Raw genomic sequence first — 23,482 nt, 5'->3', positions numbered from 1 at the left:
AAACTACTGACTGCAGGGCAATGTCAGCATGGCTGGGGAAAGTCAGTAGGATTTCTTATAGCGTTTCCTGTCCCACTTCTGCACAGATAGAGACAGAGAGGCAGGGACAGATAGAGGCAGGGACAGATAGAGACAGGGACAGATAGAGGCAGGGACAGATAGAGGCAGGGACAGACAGATAGAGACAGATAGAGACACACAGAGGCAGGGACAGACGGATAGAGGCAGGGACAGACGGATAGAGGCAGGGACAGACAGAGGCAGGGACAGACAGAGGCAGGGACAGATAGAGGCATTACATCAGACCTATTGGAAAGTAGTTTTGTATGTTTCTATAAGATTAGTTAGAACTTTTACTCCTCAGCCCCAAAAGTGAATTTTGTTGCCTTGGAGCTGAGGCAATGTACCATATCTCTTCTTTTCTTTCAATACATAGTTGTATGTTATCATTCATCAGCAATTTCAATTTCTCTTACACTCAAATGGGAGACATTCAATGGTGTAGTTCGTTGATATGAAGTCCCTGCTCCTCTCTTGTGCCAATGGACGGGTAGATAAAAAAGTGGAATTGAAGGTGGTTAAAATTAGTTGATGATTGTGCTTGTCAAAAAGAATTTTAATTTTAAAAAAAAGTAACAAACCTCCCTTCCTCTCTGCTGGGAGGACACCAATGAGGACACAATTAAACCGAGGCCATAAAATAATCTGAAACAATACAGGATTTAGCTTTCAAAGTAAATAAGCAGAAAACACAATGCCAATACGACAAGCAGGTAAGAAACCTTACGGCTGGCATTTGTTATTTGGCCTGATTGTGCCCTAGCACGAGAGATGGGGGGGGTGGGAAGTAATGTTGCATAAGATCAGTCTTTTTAATTGATCTAAATTTGTGGTTTATTAAAAGGCATGACAATCCTATATAAAGAGTAAGTCATGAATTTTTTGGAGATCATATTTAGATGGGGGTGTACAACAAACAAGATAGTAATTCTTGAAACCTCCTTTTCAGACAAGCGCAGTATCAATAGCATATATCCATGTGACCACAATCAAAGCTGAATGTGCCTTATAGGGGAGTACAGTAATGACTTCATTGCCCCGTTTCTACTGAAGCCTAATGCAAGCCCTGACAACTACCAGCTTCCCTACAGCCTCCTAGAGTTGGCCAAGATCAGAACAGTGGCAGTAAAATTGACGGCATACCTGGAAAATATGCCCATCTTCAGGGTTAATAAAAATGGGGATTCTTGCTAGCAGTACTTGTTTTTTCAGCAGCATTTGATAAGGTGAACCATTTGGCACTAATTTCTGTTTTAGTTCCTTAAGTTCAAGCTGTAAGGTTCCTGATATATTTAAATATTTTCTGTCTGAAACATTGCAATCTGTTTAAATGGGATTCTTAGGATCACCTACATATAACATGTGAGGTTCCTCTGGGGTTTATCTTGTCACCATCCACCTCCCTGAAGAATAAGACATTGCACTCCTACATGGAGCCATTGAGAGAACTCGTGGTGGGCGGCAGAGGAAATGTATTTTCCATATGAAGAAATACCCTAAAAATGGGGATGTATGAAGTAATTTCCCACACTCAATGCACCACTCACTCCCACTTAAATCATATATGTTTGGTTAAAAGTTCATTGAGTGTGGGGCAATGGCATGCACAGGTTTGTGCATGTAAACAGATTACAACACAGTGGGTAGCCACCACATCACACCAGATGAAAGAAAGATGTTAATCCATTACACAGCCTGTCTAATCACATATACTTGGCACTGGTAAAATAATCTCCTAATCCAAAAGATCATCCTAGAGTGCAGTCAAAAGTGACTAAGAACTATGGACTTATCCTGAGACCTGACTGAATTGAAGTTGGAAACTGAGTTCAATTTACACTATTGAAATGTGTGGAGTATACATTTTTTCATAAACTTGAGAGTCAGAACGGTAACTAGCCAGTAATTAGACTGCAGAGGACGTTTTAATAAGGAAATTACTCTTCCCTTTTTTGCTTCCTTAGGCAGAAAAACATTTTCAAATAAGACTGAACAGTCTATTATATGTGAGGGAGAAAAATAATGAGGATCCTTAAAAAGCAATATAAACACTGGGACAAAGGAAAAAACTTTGGATTTACAGGGCTCATCAACTCAGCCAGTTCACATGCTTTTATAGGTTTAAATATGAAAAATAATATCCTAGAGCAGAAATTCCCAAACTGTGTGCTGCAGCACCCTGGTGAACTGTCGAATCTAGCTAAGGGCGTCGTAATTTTCTAGTAGGTACAAAAGTTGCAATCTTAACTTTCTACTGTGAAGATATGTTATTGAACACTTATATAGCGTACAACATTTACAAGTGTGGCATCATGACGCTTTAATTGTCCAGAACAATTACTAACAGCTCTGTATGACTGATAGGAGAGGTATCTTTGTTTGTAAGGGACCCATATGGGAAGAGCTATGTGGGACGCGTTGGGCGAGGTGCATGATTCAATCATCTTTGTAGATACGAGATCCAGAAGGCGGCTTAAGAGGGGACCATACAAGAAATATTTGTATTTCTGTTAAGTGAACCAAGTATTCTTAGCGCGGGGACACACTGATAAGTGTAACCAGGCGCTTTACAAACTCAGAAATAACAATAATATTTTTGTCTACCCTAACCTAAATCTCCCTGGGCCACCAGGATCACTTGAAATAGAAGAGACAGGGATATGCTATCAAATAATTTAAACATTGGGAAGTTTTAGGGTGGGTTAACGATAATCATACAGAACCAGACAAGCTTACCTTGTTTTACTTCTCTAGCAATATTTTGAAGACATCCTGTAGCTCTCAGGACATGAAATGCTTGCTCACAGTCTGAAAATAAAAAAGTTCTTATTAATAGGTATACATTCACATACTATTATAAAATCATGAACAGATAATGTCTCCATGAATTTCCCTCGCTTTACTTATTCCTTTATTTCCCGCTCTTTCCTCCTAATTTCCTTTTTCTCTGCCCATTTCATTACTGTTTTCTCCTCTTCTTTCTGCTTACCTTTCTTTCAATATTTCTTTTGATCTTTCTTTCATTCTACTTTTTCTACCCTTATTTTTTCCTGTGACATTTTTCTTTTTCACCTTTCTTTCTTCTCCCCCTCTTCCTTCCCTCTCAGCTTTATTTTTTTGCTTACCTCCTTCTTAATTAACCCCTTTAATTTTTTTCAGCTCGTCTTTATTTCTTCAATTTTTTTTATGTTTTACTTCTCTTCTTTTTTCTCATTTTTCTTTCTTGTCCCTTTTCTCTCTCATTTTGTTTGTTTTTTCATCCACTTTTCTGTGCTCCTCCCATTTTTAGCTTTATTTTTTATTCTGATTTGCTTTCTTTCTTATCTACTTTCTACAATGTTTTCTTCTCTTTCTTTTTTTGTTCTTTTTCTTTCTCCTTTTCGGTCTTTCTTCTCCCTCTTTTTTCTGCTCCCCCTTGTTTCACCACATCTTTAATTCTGGTACTTCCCACCTTACTTTTTCTTTATATCTTTTTGGGATTTCAGGCCAATTGACATTATTCTTACTCCATCACTATACTAGCTTCATATGACAACCTACAGAAGGGGGGCTACAAATGTATTATTCAACATTATAATGTGGCCAGTCTGTCCAGCCCATTTTACCTAGTGATACATTCTGTTATGGCTGCTGATGTGGGGAGTTCACAAAGCCAGAGCCTAGCTGCATGTATTTGTACTAATCACTAACATCATTGATGTATAGTTAATTCAGTTCTGCAAAAGAAAGATCCTAAGAGGCACAGGAAAAGCAGAAACTGAATAACACAGAAAAAGAGAATCTTCATGATTAAACGGACATTCAACCTCACATAAATTATGTAGGGAATCCAGGGAGTAGTCGAAGGTTTTACATTTGTTATGTTACGTGCTGTTTTACAATGCAGGCCATGCCATATTGTAAACCTTGTAGAGCTTTTGGAAATTGTATGGGACAACACAAATTGTAACCCAGATCCCATTGTCCTTGGGATTTTTAGGGGCCCACACTTAATGGGTGCTCCTTGTAACTGTATTTGACAGGCAGTGGATTATCTTAATAAACGTCTCAATGGAAGAGGCAAGTCATGTGATCTTCAACCAACCTATGCATCATATGGAGGATGTCAGTGTTACTTAGTCCCATTCACCTACTTTCTTCCAAGAATACAGTAAGTTGCACCCTTGATGCTGATCTGTGATCCATAATTCGTAAAGTGCTGCTAAAACTAGTGATGGGATATTGCTGATGCCCTGGTAAAATGTAACAGAAGGAATATGCTACTTACCAGTATGCATCTGTTCTTGGCATGTAGAGCTGCAGATCTACACACTTTTGCATAGATCGCCATCTGGTGTTGGGCCCGGATGTTTGCAGTTTGTTTTTCCTCTTGGAAAGTCTTTGGAAGTCACGAGGTCGGTGACTCCTCCCTTGGTTCGTATTGCGCATGGGCTTCGGCTCCTTCCTCAGATTGTTTATCGCCAACAGGGAAAGATGGAGCGTAGTAATAACAGTAAAGAAACCCATGTGTGTTGTATCTAAATAAGATAGACTGGAACATATACAGGTAGCCGGGGAGGCCGGTGGGCGTGTGTAGATCTGCAGCTCTACATGCCAAGAACAGATGCATACTGGTAAGTAGCATATTCCGTTTGAGGCATATGAGCTGCAGATTACACACTTTTGCATAGACTATATAGCAGTTCCCAACCCTAGCGGCGACCACCGGTATCTGCTGCAGTGGTTTGAAATAGTGTTTTCAGTACAGCCTGGCCCACACTAGCTTGTTGTTTGGTTTGCACATCTACACAGTAATGTTTAGTGAAAGTGTGCAGTGTTGACCATGTAGCTGCCTTGCAGATATCATCTAAGGGGATGTTCCCTAGAAAAGCCATAGAAGCCCCTATCTTTCTTGTAGAGTGGGCTTTAGGGGGAACAGATAGCGTGCGTTTTGCTTTGTGGTAGCAAATCTGTATGCATTTTACAATCCACCTAGCTATCCCTGATTTAGAGATGGGGTTGGCTTTATGAGGTGGAGAGAAAGAGACAAACAGTTGCTTTGTCTTTCTGAAAGGTTGTGTTCTCTGGATATAGTAAAGCAAGACCCTTTTAACATCCAGTGTGTGTAGAGCCCTTTCTGCAAGTTTGAGGTTGCGAGAAAAAAAACGGTAATTCTACCGATTGGTTTAGATGAAAGGGTGAGATGACTTTGGGTAGGAATTTTGGGTTGGTACGGAGGACAACCTTGTTTGGGTGCATTTGGAGAAAAGGTTCTTGTATAGTAAGTGCTTGTATTTCACTGACCCTTCTAAGGGAGGTGATGGCTACCAGGAAAGCTGTTTTCCATGTGAGGAATTGCAGTTCGCATTTATGCAAGGGTTCAAAAGGCGGTCCCATTAGCCTTGTGAGCACTATATTTAAGTTCCACACAGGTGAGGGTGGCACCCTGGGGGGAATTATTAGTTTTAGGCCTTCCATGAAGGCTTTAATGGCAGGCACTCTGAAAAGTGATAGGTGCTGTCTGTTTTGTAAGTAAGCGGCAATTGCTGCGAGGTGTAGCCAAATGGATGTATATGCTAGGTTACATCTTTGTAGGTGTATCAAGTAGCATATGATGTGCTGTATGGATGCATCTAGAGGGTTGATTGTATTATGGCAATAAACAACAAATGTTTTCCACTTGGCAGCGTAGCAGGCTCTAGTGGTAGGACGTCTAGCTTCTCTGATAACATTCATACAGTCGGGGGGGGGGGGAAGGTTAAGGTATCCGAACTCTAGGATTTCAGGAGTCAGATCGCAAGGTTGAGCTGAGCTGGGTCCGGGTGTCTGATCTCTCCATGGTTCTGGGTTAGGAGGCATGGTGAGAGGTGTAATTTTTGGTGTGGCACTACTGAGAGTTCCAGCAACGTGGTGTACCATGGTTGTCTGGCCCATGTTGGAGCTACTAGAATGAGTGTGAGGGAGTGCTGTTGTAGCTTTCGCACCACTAATGGAATTAGTGGGAGAGGTGGAAAAGCGTATGCAAATTTGCCTGACCAGTTCATCCATATCGCATTGCCTTTGGACAATGGGTGTGGGTATCTGGCGGCGAAGCTTGGGCATTTTTTGTTTTCGTGGGTGGCGAATAGGTCTATTTGTGGATGCCCCCACATTTGAAAGAACGGGTGAAGAACTTGCGGGTGAAGTTCCCACTCGTGGATCTGCTGCGTCTGTCTGCTGAGCAGATCTGCCATGGTGTTCTGGACTCCTGGGACATGTTGGGCTAGGAGAAAGATTTTGTGTGGAATTGCCCATCTCCATATGCTCTGTGCTATTTGAGAGAGCTGTGGAGAGTGTGTGCCGCCTTGTTTACATGGCGGTCATGTTGTCCGTGCGGATAAGGACTGCCTTGCCTAAAATCTGTGTGTGAAAGGATTTTAGGGCTAGAAAGATTGCCAGTAGCTCCAGATGATTGATGTGGAGTAACTTTTGTTGCGGCGTCCATGTGCCCTGCACTGTGAGGTGTAGTAGATGAGCTCCCCAGCCGGAGAGCGATGCGTCTGTTGTCAGGATTATTTGTGGAACCGGGTCCAGGAACGGTCGACCTCTGGAAAGATTTGTGGTGTTCCACCACTGCAGAGAGCGATGGGTGCGACCGTCTACCAACACCAGATCTGTCAGTTGTCCCTGGGACTGCTTCCATTGGCGCGCTAAGCACTCTTGGAGTGGACGCATCTGGAGTCTTGTATGAGGCACTATAAAAATGCAAGAGGCCATCATCCCTATCAGTTGCATAAACACTCTTGCTGGGAGGGAGTGTTGAAGTATGAATTTTTGACGCAAAGCCTGAATGCTTGCGATCCTTGCCGGATTGGGGTAGGCAATGGCTTTTGAGGTGTCTATGGTGGCACCGAGGTATTGCTTTATGTGGGATGGTGTTAGTTGGGACTTTTGGTGGTTCACCGTGAAGCCTAGTTGGTGAAGTAGCTGGATTGTAGTGGCGGTGTCGTGTACACATTGGTTGTAGGACGCGGCTTTTATGAGCCAGTCACCCAGATACAGGAAGACGTGAATGTGCTGTCTTCTGAGGTGTGCCGCCACTACCGCTAGGCACTTGGTAAATACCCGTGGTGCTGTTGTGACCCCGAATGGGAGCACCTTGAACTGGTAGTGTTGCCCGTCCACTACAAATCTGAGGTACTTTCTGTGGGCATGGTGTACCGGAATGTGAAAGTACGCGTCTTTCAAGTCCAGTGTGGTGAGAAAGTCGTTCTGGGAGAGGAGCGGAAGTACCTGCTGAAGTGTTACCATGTGAAAATGGTCCGAATGTATGTATATGTTTAGAGGCCGGAGATCTAAGATAGGTCGTAGAGTCTCGTCTCTTTTTGGTATCAGAAAATATAGGGAGTAGACCCCTACATTTTGCTGATCGTGGGGGACCTGTTCTATTGCGTGTTTTTGTAGGAGGGAGATCACCTCTTGTTTTAGTAACGCGGAATGTTCTTGTGACATTGGGCGTTGCCTGGGTGGAATGTTGGGGTGGGGGGGGGGTGGGGGGGTGTAGATGTGATTTCCAGGCAGTACCCTGAACGAATAATTTGGGTCACCCACTTGTCTGATGTGATGTGATGGACTCCCAGACGTGAAGGAAATTTTTTAATCTGCCCCCGACCGGAGTGGGATGGTCTGGGGGGAGCAGGGGGAAGTCATTGGGTAGGCGGTGTGGCAGAGCGGGCGGTATTTGTTTTGCCTCTGCCTTTATTGTTGTTGCCTCTATATCCGCCTCTTTTTTTTTTTTTTGTGTTTTTTTTGTTGAAACCGTTTATTTCAATCTCAAGTATATACAAGTATGGGCCTACAACCTTCCGGCCGGCCGCTATAGTGACAGGAGCACCTGACAAACTTACAAAAGGGCACTTGGCGTTACAAAGAAGCAAATCAGGAGACATCAACGACGTAAGCCACATAACTCTAAGCCCACAATACGGTTTCATTTTATACACACGCAACAACATAGAAAAACACACCCGCAAGGCAACCCGCAATCGAAGGTAACACACGTGCTCCTCGAATAAGGGACCCCGACCATCCACAGGAATCTGAAGAGGGGGAAGGGAAACAAGTCCAGGACTGGGGGAACTCTGTGCCCGGGGCTGGGGGAGGGGGTCAACTAGGGGGACGGAGCCGGTGAGGCAGCAGGGAGCAGTGGTGGCTCGCAAATACCCCCGCGGTAGGCGTTCCAGGGGCCCCATATTTTCACCCACGCCCCAGGCTTGCCCCTCGCCACATACACCACCTTTTCTCGGAACATGCACCAATCCATATGTTCTTTCCAGGCCGACACCGCCGGGGGCCGCTGGGATCCCCACAGTTGAGCGATGTCACGCTTAGCTATCATATATCCCAGAGTCACCCATCGCGTCTGCGGAACCGAGTAATCAGTTGGTTCCCACACATTCAGCAAGCATCTCCTCGCTTCAGGCAACAGTGCGACATGCGTAACCAGACGCAGGACCTCATGCACACCACGCCAGAATCGCTCCACCTTCGGGCATTCCCACAAAATATGCAAAAAAGTCGCCAAAGCACCACACCCACGCTTACACAACCCATCCTCAGCATAACCCATACGCAGAAGCCTCGGCCCCGTCATGTAAACCCGGTGGAGTATCTTAAGCTGGACGAAGCGAAGGCGAGCCGGTATGGCCACCTCCTTCGGAGAGGCCACCGCGGAAATCCAGTCCTCGTCGTCCAACTCCAGCCCGTCGGCAACCCAAGCCTCACGGAGGCCGGTCAGCAGGCCCGAGCGGTCATTAATCAATTTTTTGTAAATGAGGGAGATCGTGCTATCCGGAACGTGGCCATCCAGCACTCTATCCTCCAGGGGGGAAGACTCCGGGATGGAGGCGACGTCTGGGAAGACGGAGCCCAGCGCATGACGGACCTGCAAGTACCGAAAGTATTCACTGCCCTGCAGCTGAAACTCCGTCTGCAGCGTCTCGAATGTTTTAAATCCCCCTCTCGTCCAGAGGTCCCCCACTTTACTGATGCCAATCGTGTCCCACTTCTCGAAGCCCTTCGAGGTCCACAGGGAGCCCAACCGCTGAGGCGCATACAATGGCGACGCCCGGGTCAAACGGTCCTTCCACCCCATAGCTGCATTGGCCGCGTGCCACACCCGCACCATGACACGCGTGGGCCCCGTCAAGCGGGGATCCGGCGCGCCAGAGTAGAGTGCTCGATTGTAGTCGCCACCGGGCAGGAGCATCTTGTCCATTTCAAATGCCGGGTTCAAGGCGGGCCCATAGAGGCCGTGATTAATTGCAGCTAGCTGGGAGGCCCAGTAATACCGCTTAATGTCCGGGAGGGCAATCCCCCCGTCATACCACGGGAGCGTCAACTTCGCCAGGGCTATACGCGGCCTCCCGTCCCAGAACAGGCGGCGCTGTAGACTCTCCACCTCACGGAAGTAGCGCGCCGGGACTAGGTCCATAGTGTTCTGGAGAGCGTACAGGAAGCGCGGCAACAACATCATCTTAAACAATGCCGCCCGGCCGAGCGGCGAAAGCGGCAGGTGCCGCCAGCGCGCGACGTCCTCCTTCAAGCGTTGGAGGGGGGGAAGCAAGTTTCGCTCGTAGCGGGCCGCCGGGTCCAGCGTGATATAGACACCCAGGTACCGAAACCCCTGCGAGGCAATCTGGATCGGACATCCCCGCGGGAGGACGGGAGCCTCCCCGGAAAGCACATAGACACATGATTTAGCCCAGTTGATGACAAGGCCTGAGTTACGGCCAAAGGAGCGCAGAACATCAACCAGGACAATCAGTGATTTGCGCGGGGAGGCTAGGTACAAAAGGATATCGTCAGCGTAGAGGGACACGCGGTCCTCATACTCGGGGGTCCAACGGAGACCACGGATGGAAGGGTGCCACCGCAGCCACTCCGCCAGGGGTTCCAAGGCCAATGCAAACAGGAGCGGCGACAAGGGGCAACCCTGTCGCGTGCCCCGTCCCAGCGCGAACGGGGCCGAGACTCGCCCATTCACTACCACCTGCGCTAACGGGCCCGAGTACAACAATTTGACCCAGCTGATGAATCCCGGTCCAAAACCAAATTTCGCCAGCATCGCCCAAATGTATGGCCATTCGAGCGTGTCAAACGCCATGGTGGCGTCTAAGGACGCCAAGATGGCCGGCTCCCGCACAAACGGAACACGCGCAAGCACCCCGTGCAAGCGCCGCAGATTGAGGGCCGTGTTGCGATGGGGGATAAAGCCAGACTGGTCTTGGTGGACCAAATCGCCCACCACGCCGACCAGCCGGTTGGCAAGCACCTTGGCAAGGATTTTGGGCTCCGCATTCAAGAGCGAGATAGGCCGATAGGAGGTAACCCGGTCTCGGGGTTTCCCCTCCTTGTGGATCACCACGATTGTAGCCAGACGTTGGTCCGGCGGGAGGGAGCCCCGCGAGTGGGCCGCAAGGAACATCGCGCGGAGGTGGGTTGCCAGTACGTCCGGTCGCAGCTTATACAACTCGATAGGGATGCCGTTCGGGCCCATGGCCTTGCCAGATGCAACCGAGCGTTTAGCGAGGGCAATTTCGTCCGAGGTAGGAGCAGCATCCAACGACTCCCTGTCCTCCACCGAAAGGGAGGGCAGCGCGATATCTCGAAGCAGGGCCTGAGAATCCGCCTCCGAGCAGGGAGAGACCGGGGAATACACCTCGCGGAAATAATCCGCGAAGCAAGAGACAATGTCTTCTGGCTCGGTGACACGTACACCATCCATCCTCTCGATCAGCGGAACCACACGACTCGCTCTCTCCTTTTTATCCAACCACGCAATCAATTTACCAGCCTTATCACCCACATCATACAGTCGCCCCTGTTGCTCTCTACTGAGGCCCCTGGCTGCCTCCGTGACGAGGGCCCTATAGGCCGCTTGCTTAAGGTGTAGAACATGCAGTGCAGCATCCGTCACCCCACTCCCCAAATCACCCTCTAGTTCAGTAATTTCGGCCTCCACTCGGGTCACCTCCTCCTGCTCGCGCCTCCGGGCATGGGATATGAAGGAGAGGGCCTCCCCCCTAATAACTGTCTTGAAGGCCTCCCAAAGGGAGATAGCCGAAGGGACAGACCCCACATTCTCCTCGAAATACCGCTGCAAGGATTTAATCAGGTCAGCGCGAATAGTGGGGTCGCGCAGATACCAGGCATTGACTGGAGCTACCCTGCCCTCCCCCCTCGGGAGGACACCAAAGTGCAACAGGAGCGGGGAGTGATCTGAAATACCCCGCGCCAGATGGCGCACCTCTCCCACCCTCCCAGCATAGGCCGCAGGGACAAGGATATGATCAAGCCGCGAGAGGCTACCATGGGCACCCGAATGGAAGGTGTATTGCAGCTGCGTGGGATGTTTTAAGCGCCAGCAGTCCACCAATCCCAATGTATCTAAAAGGCCGGACAGCCACGCCTGCGCCCGGGGGAGGTCCCTAGGGGGGTGACGATCCATAGTCCCCGAAACCACCGCATTGAAATCCCCCCCAACCACCAGAAGCCCCCCCGGAAGGTCAAGGAGGAGGCGCCCCAGGTCCGCAAAAGTAGTAGACTGTAGCCCCGGTGGGACATACACTGAAACAAAGACAATCACTTTGCCCTCCATTCTCCCCACCAAGGCAGTGTAGCGTCCCCTCTCATCATGGCGCACCTCATCTATTTCCAGCGGGAGCGAGTTCTTAACCATGATGCCCACCCCCCGCGAGCCAGACGTGAAGCCCGAGTGGGCCACCAAACGATAGCCACGCCGATTCATGGCAAAGAAGGAATTACCAATAAGGTGTGTCTCCTGCAGAAAGACCACATCTGGCGAAATGCGTTTCAGATACTGCAGGACCACACCTCGCTTAATCCTATCCCCCAGTCCATTAACGTTCCAAGACAACAAAGTCAAGTCCCTACCCCCCATCACATACAGAAGCCATCACTCGTCCCCCCGAGAGCACATCAAAAACACCAATACAGTAAAGGGTTTGCCTTGCGGTAAAAACGAACAACACCCCACCCCAACCCACCCGTCCCAACAGAACTCCCCCTTCCCTGCACCCCTGCATGAGCCCGAACAGCCCCCCCAAAGTGCAGTGTGCCTGTCGCCCCATAGATGAAAACACTAACTAGTCCCCCAGAGGAGGAGGGAAAGCCCCCAAGAGACCCCGTACGACCTCCACGGGAGGGGAACTTACACAATCAGTCAATGATGACAATAATGTTGTCCAGAGCAAGGCCTACTATTAGTCCCTCAGTCCTGATCCGGCAAGCCCTCCCCACCAACCGCGCCCCCCCCACCCCCCCGGCCCCGGTCCCCGGGCAAAGTGTCCAACCAGTCCCCGGCCGCCTCGGGACGATCAAAAAAGTGCGTGCGGCCATCCACCTCTACCCTCAACTTCGCTGGAAAAAGCATCGCATACTTGAGGTTCAGGTCCCGTAGGCGACGTTTGACTCCGAGAAAACTCAGTCTCTGCTTCTGGACCGCCGGAGTAAAATCAGGATAGAAGTTTACGTCCATATTGTCGAGTCTGACCGGTCCTTGCTGCCTAGAAGTCTGCAGGATAGCGTCTCTGTCCCGAAAGTTGAAGATCCGGGCAATGAGAGGCCTCGGAGGGGCTCCGATCTTAGGTCTCCCTCCGGGGACCCTGTGGGCACGTTCCACTGCGAAGAGTTTACTCAGCCCCCGGGGCCGGAGATGGGTGAGGATCAGGTCCTCCACAAACAGATCCGCCGCCTCCTCCTCACGTCCCTCCGGCACCCCGACAATGCGAACATTATTCCTCCGGGCCCGACCCTCGGAATCTTCCAGTCGACGATCCATCAGGGCGCTCGCCTGGCCCAGTCGGCGCACCTCCTTTTGGAGGGCCGCCACGTCCGTTGTGAGGCCCGAGGTGGTGTGGGCCAAAGAGTCGACCCGGTCATTCGTCTTGGACAGATCGGCCCTCACCAGGCCCACATCCACGAGGACCGAGTCAATCTTTTGCGCCAGAGTGTCAAAGCGCTGGTCCACTGAGGCCTTCATCTCGGCGATGGCGCCCATGACGTCCCGGAGGGTCAGATCCGCGGGCAAAGCAGGGGCATCAGTCGGGCCAACAGGGGACCTACGCGGCGCCTCCGGAGATCCCTTCTGGAGGGTGTAGCGGTCCATGTTGTTAGACTGAGGGGCTGCGCCACGGCGGGTCGATTTCACCTTTTCCCGGTCGCCATCTTGTTTCGTGGACATGGCTCCAGTCCCCAAATCGTGCCAATCTCCTTGAAAAGGGCTAACAGACCGGTTCACGGGCTCCGGGGGAGGGTGACCACCGCTCCGAAGGGCGGATCACAGCTGGCGGGCCGGCAGGGCACCCCGATGAAGTCACACCACCGCACGCCGCCTCGCGACCCTACCTCGCTTGGCAGCAAGGAGGGCGCGAAAGCGAAAGTGAAAGTGCGGGGTACGCGAATCGCCCAGCCTCGCCCGCCGCTGTTGTTCACTTTGTCTCCGGATCGCCCCACAACTCCAATCCGGGGGGCCGGCGTGGAGAAGGCCGCAAACCTCAATCGATGCTCCCGCCGGTGTCCGAGGTCCGATTTGGAAACGGAAAACGGGTGGCACCTCAGCTCGGTCTCACGAACACAGTCCCCTCATCTAGGACAGGATATAATCAGGATTTATGCAGGAGGTCGCGGAGGTCCTCGGGAGCCTCGCACCTACGCGGCCATCTTGGTTGCGCGCTAGGCTCCTCCTATATCCGCCTCTTTGATAACCTTTTGTGAAGGTGGACTGAGGATGAGGAGGGCATTTGTAGGACGTGGACGCGCTATCTGAAGAGTAGCCTCTGCCCGTGCCCCGAAAGGAAGAGCGGCGAAAGGAGCGTCTAGGAGGGTGTGACTGTAGGGATCCCATAGATTTTGCCGTATCTGTGTCTTTTTTCATCTCCTCGAGGGCCTCATCTATCTTTGGACCGAATAAATGTTCCTGATCGAACGGATGGTTTAATATGGAGGCTTGTACCTCGGGTTTAAAGCCTGAAACTCTCAGCCAAGCGTGTCGACGGAGTAGGACACTGGTGTTAATGGCCCTGGAAGCTGTGTCTGCTGCGTCTAAGGCACAGCGTATAGAGGTATTGGTTATGATCTTACCCTCTTGGATTAATTCATTGGCCCTATTTTTATATTTTTCTGGGAGATGGTGCATGATGGTTTCTAGTTCATCATAATGCGCTCTGTCGTTTCTGGCCAATAGCGCTTGAGTGTTGGAGATACGCCATATATTAGCTGCCTGTGACGCAGTGCGTTTTCATGATGCGTCCAGGAGCTTTGATTCCTTGTCAGGTGGTGGTGCTTCGCCTGACGCCTGGGAATTTGATCTTTTTCTTGCGGTGGATACCACTAGGGAATCCAGTGGCGCTGGCCCTTTGATGTAGGCAGGATCTGTAGGGGCAGCTTTATACTTCTTTTCTATGCGTGGGTTTAGGACCCTAGCCCTGACTGGGTCTTTACAAACCTCTGGCGCATGTTTTATTACCCCTTTGTGCATAGGTAGTATAGCAGTAGACCTATGTGCTGTATCAAAGGTATCTAGGAGGAAATCTTCCTCTACTGGGTCAGTGTGTAGCTCTACCCCGTGATAATGTGCCGCCCTCTGAAGTAGGTGGTGAAAACCTAGTGAGTCTTCTGGTGGCGATGGCCTGGATGGATATAGGTCATCTTGTGGGACATCTGGAATGTCTGGATTATTATAATCATCCCAGGGGTCTGGGGATCCTGTAGGGGTGGGGTCTTGTGGCACATCTGCTGGGTCGTAGTATGGGTCCCCCTGATCATCATGGTCTGGAGACGGGGTCGGAGAGCGATGTGGCAGGGGTGGAGAAGGTGGAGGGGGTGGAGGTGGAGAGGGTGGAGGAGGTGGAGAGGGTGGAGGAGGTGGAGAGGGTGGAGGAGGTGGGGAAGGCACTCTGAAAGGGGAGGTAGCACAGTCCTTCCTCTTTGGTGGTGGAGCTGGTTTGTCCAATTGTCTCTTTTTAGAAGACAGTGCCAAATGTCCAGTTTTTGGATCCTTGGTAAGTGTCTTTTGCAAAGGATCCGGTGTAAAAAGTTCTTGCGACACTGGTTGTTCGGTCGGCACCGACGTTTTCGGGGCCGACGGCTTCTTAGGCTTGTCTGTGCCGTGCTTTTTGGGAACCTCCGATTTTTTGTTCGGTGCCGATACAGGCTTCGGCGTGGGAGTGTCGGTGCCGAGGGCCTAATGATGTTTGGTCGGCATCGAGAGGCTGGGTTTCGACACCGAGGGCTTTGGTGTGGAGCTCGGTGTCGAGGTAGAGGCCGATCTTTTCTTCGGTGCCGAAGGGTGTTTTTCGGCACCGCTGGCAGGCTGGCTCGAGCCCGAGCCGCCGGAAGGCTTACTTGGCTTCGTCACCGGGCCCGAAGGTGGGGTGTTCGAAGCAGTGTCTTTGGTCTTGCCTAGGCCCGAAGGCGAAGGCGTGACCGAAGCCTTTTTGGGTGTCGGCGCGGGTGTGGGAGGGGGTATTTTACTCACGACCCTCTGCGCCGGGGTGATGTCCTCCACATCCGAGTCGTCGGCTTCGGAAGCACTGACGAGGTCCTCTTCGGTGTGCTGGTGTCCCGGAGCTTCGACGTCGTCCCCGAAGATGTCGACTGGAACGGAGGTCGAGGAGTGCGCCATTTTTCGTCTGGCCCTTCGGTCTCGAATAGTCTTTTTGGATCTAAAAGACTTGCAGGCGGGACAGTCTCGAGCCTCGTGTTCAGGGGAGAGGCAGAGGTTGCACACCTCATGAAGATCGGTGTGGGGGAATTTGAACCTACATTGAGGGCACTTCTTGAATGGAGTTCTTTCCATCAGCCGGGACCAGAGCCTGGATAGGCCCGAAGGCCGCCATCGATGACTGGAATCGAAGGTGCATCGAAGAAGAAGGTGATTGAGGAGATCAGTATCTAAACAATACAGCGGAGAGCGAGGTTTCCGCTTCGATCGTCGAACTGGAATGTTTGGAACCGGAGCGCGAAGTATTACATCCGAGCCCGATGGCGGAAAAAAACAATCTGAGGATGGAGCCGAAGCCCATGTGCAATACGAACCAAGGGAGGAGTCACCGACCTCGTGACTGCCAAAGACTTTCCAAGAGGAAAAACAAACTGCAAACATCCGGGCTCAACACCAGATGGCGATCTATGCAAAAGTGTGTAATCTGCAGCTCATATGCCTCGAACACTACGGTTCCAGCGGAAAGTTAGGCTAATCTATAAGAATAATCAAATGCACAATCGCAATCACAAAAACGGGTTAAGGTGATGTCAAAAAGAAAGAGGGCCTTGCAGACTTTATGTTCACATTAATTCTTTTGATCAGATTGTAAAATTGAAATTGATATATACACAGACCAAGAAAAAACCATAGTGCTTTTGTGTCCTCAAGTGAAATGGAACCATAAAACAAACAGTGAAAAACATGTAACGTGTACAGCTTGGTTTCCACAAGAGGCGACCAAATAACTTAGTAATGATTCCAGCTTCTGTGTACAATAGTCAGAGCTGTTAAACTGGTTCGCTTTCAAATACAGTCGACGGCGTTTCGAGCCTTTTACAGGGCAGGGTCTCTTCAGGACCAAGGGATATGGGGACAATCTAATGACCAGAAAAAGTGCTTTATGGTTCCATTTCACTTGGGGACACAAAAGCACTATGGTTTTTTCTTGGTCTGTGTATATATCAATTTGAATTGAACAAATCTGATAAAAAGAATGAATGTGAACATAAAGTCTGCAAGACCCTCTTTCTTTCTGACATCATATTATAGATTAGCCTAACTTTCTGCTGGAACAGGTGTTTCTGTTACACATGACATACCCTGGTTCCTAGAGAGTAAAGTGCCCTTGTTCTTGTTGATGCCCTGGTAAATGCAAGGCTTTGAGGCTGGTAGAATATTAATTGGAGAACTCCCAAATCTTTTTTGTAGTCATTTTCTACACTGTCTAGCAACCAGGGCTGGCTTTAGGGCAGGGTGACTGGTGCAGTCGCACCTGAAGCTTAACTCAGGGGCCTAATGTTTAGAAATGACTTGTGGGTTTAAAATATCCTGCTGCAGAATTCTTTGTGTGCTCAGCAGTTTTCAGGCAACAAGAAAAATGTCAAGATAACTCTAGCTTTACATGTTTCTGCAGGAGAGAGATCAGAGTTTTGTTTAGTGGCAATTGTGACTCATCATAAAGTAGAACAAGGGCGTCATATGGCTGCTGGAAGAATATGTACCATGCAGATAACAAAACTATATTTTATGTGGATAGCTCAGTGGGTTACTACTTTTGTCACAAAGATCCTTTTATTACTTGGAGTTCATAAATTACAATCCTGATATAGCACAGTGACCTAAGAACTCTTATCAAAAAGCTGCATGCAAACTGCAAGGTATAGGTCAAAACAATATGGGGCGTATTAAAACAGTGGTTGGAAAGCCTACGACCTTTGGCAGGAGGCTTTCTGACCTTCGGTTGGAGGCTTTCCGACCTTCAACGTCTGTTTCAATTCCGACTGGCTGATTATGAATCAGCCGGTTGGAATTGAAACCGGGTGGTCATTCCGGCTGGCTTCCAACGGGCTCAAGGCGCCCGTCAACCAGTCGGAGGCCGGCCCGTAATCCCAGAGGGAGGACTTTACCCCCTTGGGATTACAATGCACAGTTTCAGGCAGATTTCCATGCTGGCCTTTCCTACATGGAAACCCTGTCGGAAAGCGTCTTTGGGGGCCCCTAGCAGGGCACCCTTGTGTGCGAGGCCTCCGGTTGAGGGTCAAGGGGGCACCTATGGTGCCCCCCCCCCCTCATCCCGTGGCAGGCACTTTAAGATTCCCATGAGGTGCATGTACTACGGACAGTTTATGACCCTAACACATCCTCCCATAGGGAAATGTTCGAATGCGACCGAACAGGCGGTTGGGACCGCCGACCGGAGGTCAGTCAGTCCCGTTTACGAGATGGTGTCGGGCTAACGCAAGTTCGCCCAACATCGTAATCGGCCCTATGTTTTTCCCCAGTCTTTAATTAACCTAATGTTGCTAAAAAGGGTTTGGGAAGAAATGCATTCTTATCAGTAAAGCCAACCGTAACTACTGTGGCAAGTTCTTTTATTTCTTAGTGCTTCGCCATGTCAAATATTCTTAAAATATATTGCCTACATCCAGGTTCATGCCCCATCGAGCCACTCAGCATAACACTAGGATGTTACACAATGCTACTGCACTAGCTGATAGGCTGCCTAGAGCACCTGCCTCCTACTAGCAGGTTTTTGACTCAGTTGGGTGGTAATATCCATTCACCCTTATGACCAAAATGAATTATGGTACTAAATTCATTGGCTGGGTTTGAATGCTGTACATAGGTAACGCAGGTGAAAATAGGAACCTCAACATCAGACATGTTCCCTGCGCAGAGGGGCACCCGGCAGTGGCAACTGGGGGATTGAGCCCTTGGCTTGATGGCTCAGGATAGATACCCAAATGCTGGGCTTTGAGTGGACAGCTGAAACATTGTAGACAGTGTGGCCCTATACACAGATGATGTCCTGATATTTCTTGCTGAGCAACAAGACTTCTGCACGTGGCACCTTCAGAACTCCGCATCTTGGGGGAATACTCTGGACTTTTTAATAACAAGGCCAAATCCTTTCTTTGCCCCATCAATTGTATGGGTGGCAGACATCAAAACAGAAATCTTAGATCCCGCTTAGCCCAACTACACAGAGACGTGAGCCTTTAAAAATCACTTGTCCATTTTGGAATGCTTGGCTATTTGCAAGATGGTGTCCCTGCTGTGTCGACTCCAAAATTACCCACACCCCATCACAACGTGACTTGACGCCTTTCCATAGTACAGTCGACTGGAAGCCAAGATTCTGCTGACGAACCAGACAGACCTTAATATCCCCCTGACAGACGATGACTGGCAGGATGCTTGTACCTCCCCTAGGGAGGCTGTGATCGCCTCTCAGGTAAGGGCTATCCAGTTGATATTCCTACATCGGGCTTATTATAGGAGGGAACAACTTGGGATAGTGGGCATTCTTCACACAGCAGACTGTCTGAGACACTGCAGCCAACTGACAGACTTCCTCCATAATACTTGGTCCTGTGAGGAATTTGCCCCCTTTTGGAATGGTGTACTTGACTGTCTAGGAGAGGTGCTGGGCTGGAGGCTCCTAGAGAACCAAAGGTTATTTTCCTTCACATACCCATAGCCTTAGATGGCAACAGATATCAGTTGACCCTCCTGTAGATGGGTCTTGTGGTAGCTAAAAGTGATAGAGCCGTGGCCAGGCCGGCCACAGACCCCGTCCCAGGAGCACTGGAAACAGGGTCTGGAAAGCTACATGGGTTTGGAACGCACAGTCTACAAGACGAGGGCTTGCCCCCAAAAACTGTTTTGAACCTACAAAAAGGCCCCACTCGTCTCTAGAGGATGAGATATGAAACTTTAAAGGGTGATTTTATATGGGAGGTTGGTCTGGAGCCAGTTAGGGACACTACACCTTGATGGAGGCCAAGCATGACATTACCTCTACAGGCCTGGCTCCACAGACTTGAGTACTGCCTGCCCAAATGGGATGATTTTTTATTTTCTGTTAATTTCTGTGAGCGCTTTGTGTATTTTCTATTTTGCATATCTGAAAAATCCCCTGCCCAAAAACTCATAAAAAATATATATTGCTTACTAGTATGGATGACGTGATTCTTACACCCTGTAATCCTCATTGTCTTTCGTATCCTTTCCTATAGACTCATTTACACACGTTTGAGTCTCTGTCTCAATATAAAGTGTATATGTAATGTAAAGTGCTCTGATGTCCCACATGGGTATGAGTAGCTCTATAAAACAAGTCAAATACATGTCAGAGAGGGGCTATGGAGAGTTGAGGGCACTGCTAAAGGGTGGTAGTGGCGGAATCCGTGGAGAAAGAGGTCACTGGGATGGGGGCGTTGTCAGATTGTTGCTACTAAGGTCAGCCCTGCTAGCAACCATTTGTTTTAGGTTGTACTCTTCTATCCTGGAGGATGGTGTGATAAGAGCCATCACACAGGTGTGCTCAGCAACGGATGCACAAACATTCACCTGTACTTTCTGGAGCTTTTCCCAAAGTTGCTGTGTTCTGTTGGTGTCCTCTCCCCCTGACACATTGTGTTTGGTGGTAGCATGCAGGTTTCTGTTATTGATGATGCTGCTGTCATTGTGGTGTAAGAGAAGACTTTCCCAAGAGGTCTACCCTGACCTCTGGAAAACTCATTTAGCTTCTTTTAGACTGATTTCAACATTTCTGCTTCTGTCATCACCTCCTATACAACCTCAGCTACATACATACGATTTGAAAAAATGTTGCACCTAAGGTGTAAAGCCCTACATTTTTCCACTTGGGATTCAAATTGAGAAAAGTTGATTTTTAACCTCGAAAAAAACCTCAAACCCCAGTTAAATCACCAGCAACAAGTTCAGAGCGCCCACAACTATTTGAGCAACTGATCATTTGGTTTGAAAGAACAATGATATTTTAAGTTAATTACCTAAAGTCATCTCTCAGCACTAAGGAATAGAACTGTAAAGTGATCCATTAAGTCCAGAGGGGCTTTCTGAAAGTGGCTGTGGAGGCCGAAGAATCTGTTGCTTAAAAAGACGCTGACACCGACTTTCTTAAACTCAGCAAATACATATGTTCACTTTTGTTTCTGAGGGGGTTGTGCCTCTCTAAATAAAGGGCCCTATAAAGGGGTCTGTATTTTTTCTCATGTCTCCCCTTTGTTGATTTGATAAATATAATGTTGCTTCTAAGAGTTTGGAGCCCAGAGTTACTAGAGATTTTGCAAAAGGTTTTGTCTGTAACGTTTCAACAATTACAGATGTCCGTGTCAAGCTTCTTTGCAGCCTTTTCATGACCTCATGAAACTTGACAATGTCACCCACTGCTGAAATTCTTGACAGTTTGGTCTAAGGTCAGAGGAGGATATGCTCTCCAATGCTTAACATTGCCATGGGTGATCCTGGCATTCAGCCCTAGCTCAACATTGACAGCGAAGGGACCTCAACACGAAGAAAGCTGAGCAGAAAAGCCATTGATGCCAAAGGAGAGCTCAACATTGAGAGGTGCCTCAGCATCCAATCAAATCCTCTCCTGGAAGGTTCTTTCCTTTCCCCAAGAAAGCCAAATGTAGTTCCCCAGCAATCTTGCCGACAGTCTTTCAGTCACTCACACTTCTTATTGGTGTGTGGATGAAAATGAAACCACGTAATCTGTATTCATCAGTATGAAGCTTCTTACTAATAAAGAAATAACTCTTGTGAAAGAAAAGAGGACTAGTACTTGAAAAAGACAGCTAAAAAAATACCCTACTTGACAATAACGAAACTCCATACTCTCCAGAAAAATTGGCAATGAGGCAGCTTATGTCCTAAAAATTGTAGATACGTCAATAACATGCTTCATAAAGGTTTATATGACAGAAAATAGTGCCAGCAAGGCACCGTTGTGTTAAGGGTGTCTTGCTCCACAGAAAGGAAACATGATTCGCCTAGCTGAAACTGCCGCAAAGTGGGAACAGTGGAGCTTCTACAGTAAAGAGGAAAGCAACACTGATTTCTTTTTTTTCCTTTTTTGATGGGATCCTACATTGGGGTTTTCAGTAAATTTTATTTTATACTGCAAATAGTTAATTATGCTTCGTTTTATAAAAAAAAAGAGAACATAACCCATCCTATAGGCATGTTAACTCAGAAAAAGAACAATAAATCTATAGAAGTAGAAACATTTTCTAAGATCCCGAGCATGCATACATTTTCTAATGTTTCTAAGCATCAAAGAAGATCTGATGATAAAGGAGCATCAAATTCATGTTACCCTTCAGAAAAGCCAAGAAAATATACTTGAATCGCATAGCAGCCCAAACCTGCCGGCGGAGTAACCCTGTGGTCCACCCAGGCACATTTATCTATATCTTGGCCGGAAAAGGAAACTAGTCGATGGAAAAACTGATATTTATAATGTCAGCACTCATAGCTTTCTATAGCCATGTTCTACCAGACTTGTAGATCACAAAGTGTTCAGTTGCTACAATCCGCACCATGCATCCATAGTGAGTCAAACAGGTGTACAAAATTAAAATACTGTTTACTTTACCTTCATCTGATGCATTTTGATGCAGAATATTCTGTACATTGGATTCCACGGATTCTTTCATTTTTTTGAGCAACGCTTCCATGCAGTTCTCTTTTTTACATAAATTCCAGAAATCTCTTCCTTTTATCACTGTAGTGGAACATTAAAATTATGAGATCTGTTTCAGTCAACATACACCTTTCAATAGTTGTTCAAAGACTTATGTTAAAAATAAGTCTTCAGGGTCCTTTTAAACACAACTATGCCGCATACTTCGAATTCAACAACCAAGGAAGTCAAATGGCAAGAAATGTTTCTAGGAGTTCTGCATCTTGGTGGCTGATCATTTAATTGAAGACAACAGCCTAAAGTTTCATTTTCAATCAAGTGCAATCAGTGACACATCTTTTATGCGTATTCCAAGTTCCAAAACTACAGAACGTAAATTATGCAAAATAAACGCTCCATGACACATTCTGCAAAAAAATGAGTAAATAAATGAATAAATTTATCTCTTTAGCTAGAGAACCGTCAGATCCATGAGCCCAAGCATATTTACAAGCATCCTCCTCTCATTGTTTCGCGTGCTATCATTCAGTACAGTGCAATCGTTACCTCTTACTTGGAGGGTTCCCCAATTAAGAATTCTACATGAATCCAAAACTTAAGCAGCAAGGACCTAATGGGGGAGGAGCCAAGATGGCAATCGAGACAGATGCGTGGTGAACTATCTCCACAGCTGCCGAGTGCCGCCATGTATCCTGGCCGTGTGTAGCACCCCCTACAAGGCACAGTGGACCGGGGATCTCCCGCCCCTCACCCTGGACGAAATGAGTCTGTCAGGACAGAGCTGCTGCCCCTTAAACAGGCGTCTGAGGCATCCCCGGCGGAGGAGCTGAACCTAAGGCTTGTGTGGGCTCAAATCCATTGGACTGGGCCCGTGAGAGGCGGAAGGGGCGGGGGCCAGTTACGACTGGAGGCTCCCCTGTTGATTGAAGCGGCATGGCTGCGCTACCTCCATGGGGCGACACGCGGGTCACCACGGGCCTATTGAGTTTTAGAGGCCCGGCTTGGGAGCGATGATATCTGGAGGTCCCGGGAACAGATGATTGTGAAGTTCTCCTGACCACGCAGCCAGGACTACTCCGTGAGCAGGGCAGCACGTGGACGATATTGTGGCCTTGACGTGGGACCTGTTGACTCAAGGAGGGAGCCCCCACTGGGCCTGTAAGGCCCACTGAGCCTGGATGAATTATTTGAGATTAGGCCCATCCTCCGTGACCAAGGAGGTA

At 48.4% G+C, this 23,482-nt stretch overlaps 1 protein-coding gene across 5 annotated transcripts in view; it reads right to left on the bottom strand.

Moving 5' to 3' along the window:
* The window catches only part of PHF11 (PHD finger protein 11), a 438,587-nt gene that overhangs the window by 8,100 nt on the left and 407,005 nt on the right, over positions 1-23,482 (bottom strand). For 4 of the 5 annotated variants that reach the window (XM_085621915.1, XM_085621912.1, XM_085621913.1 and 1 more), the window contains 2 exons: positions 22,212-22,340; positions 2,797-2,868 (listed from right to left, as the gene is read on the bottom strand). In XM_085621915.1, coding sequence (XP_085478041.1) covers positions 2,797-2,868; positions 22,212-22,340 — 201 coding nt within the window. The remainder of the gene's footprint in view (positions 1-2,796; positions 2,869-22,211; positions 22,341-23,482) is intronic. The other variant, XM_085621916.1, reaches the window with a different exon arrangement.

This window comes from Triturus cristatus, chromosome 8, assembly GCF_964204655.1.
Source record: "Triturus cristatus chromosome 8, aTriCri1.1, whole genome shotgun sequence".
Classification (NCBI taxonomy): Eukaryota; Metazoa; Chordata; class Amphibia; order Caudata; family Salamandridae; genus Triturus; species Triturus cristatus.
Note: the sequence above shows the minus strand (reverse complement) of the source record. Positions and strands in the feature narration are given on the sequence as shown.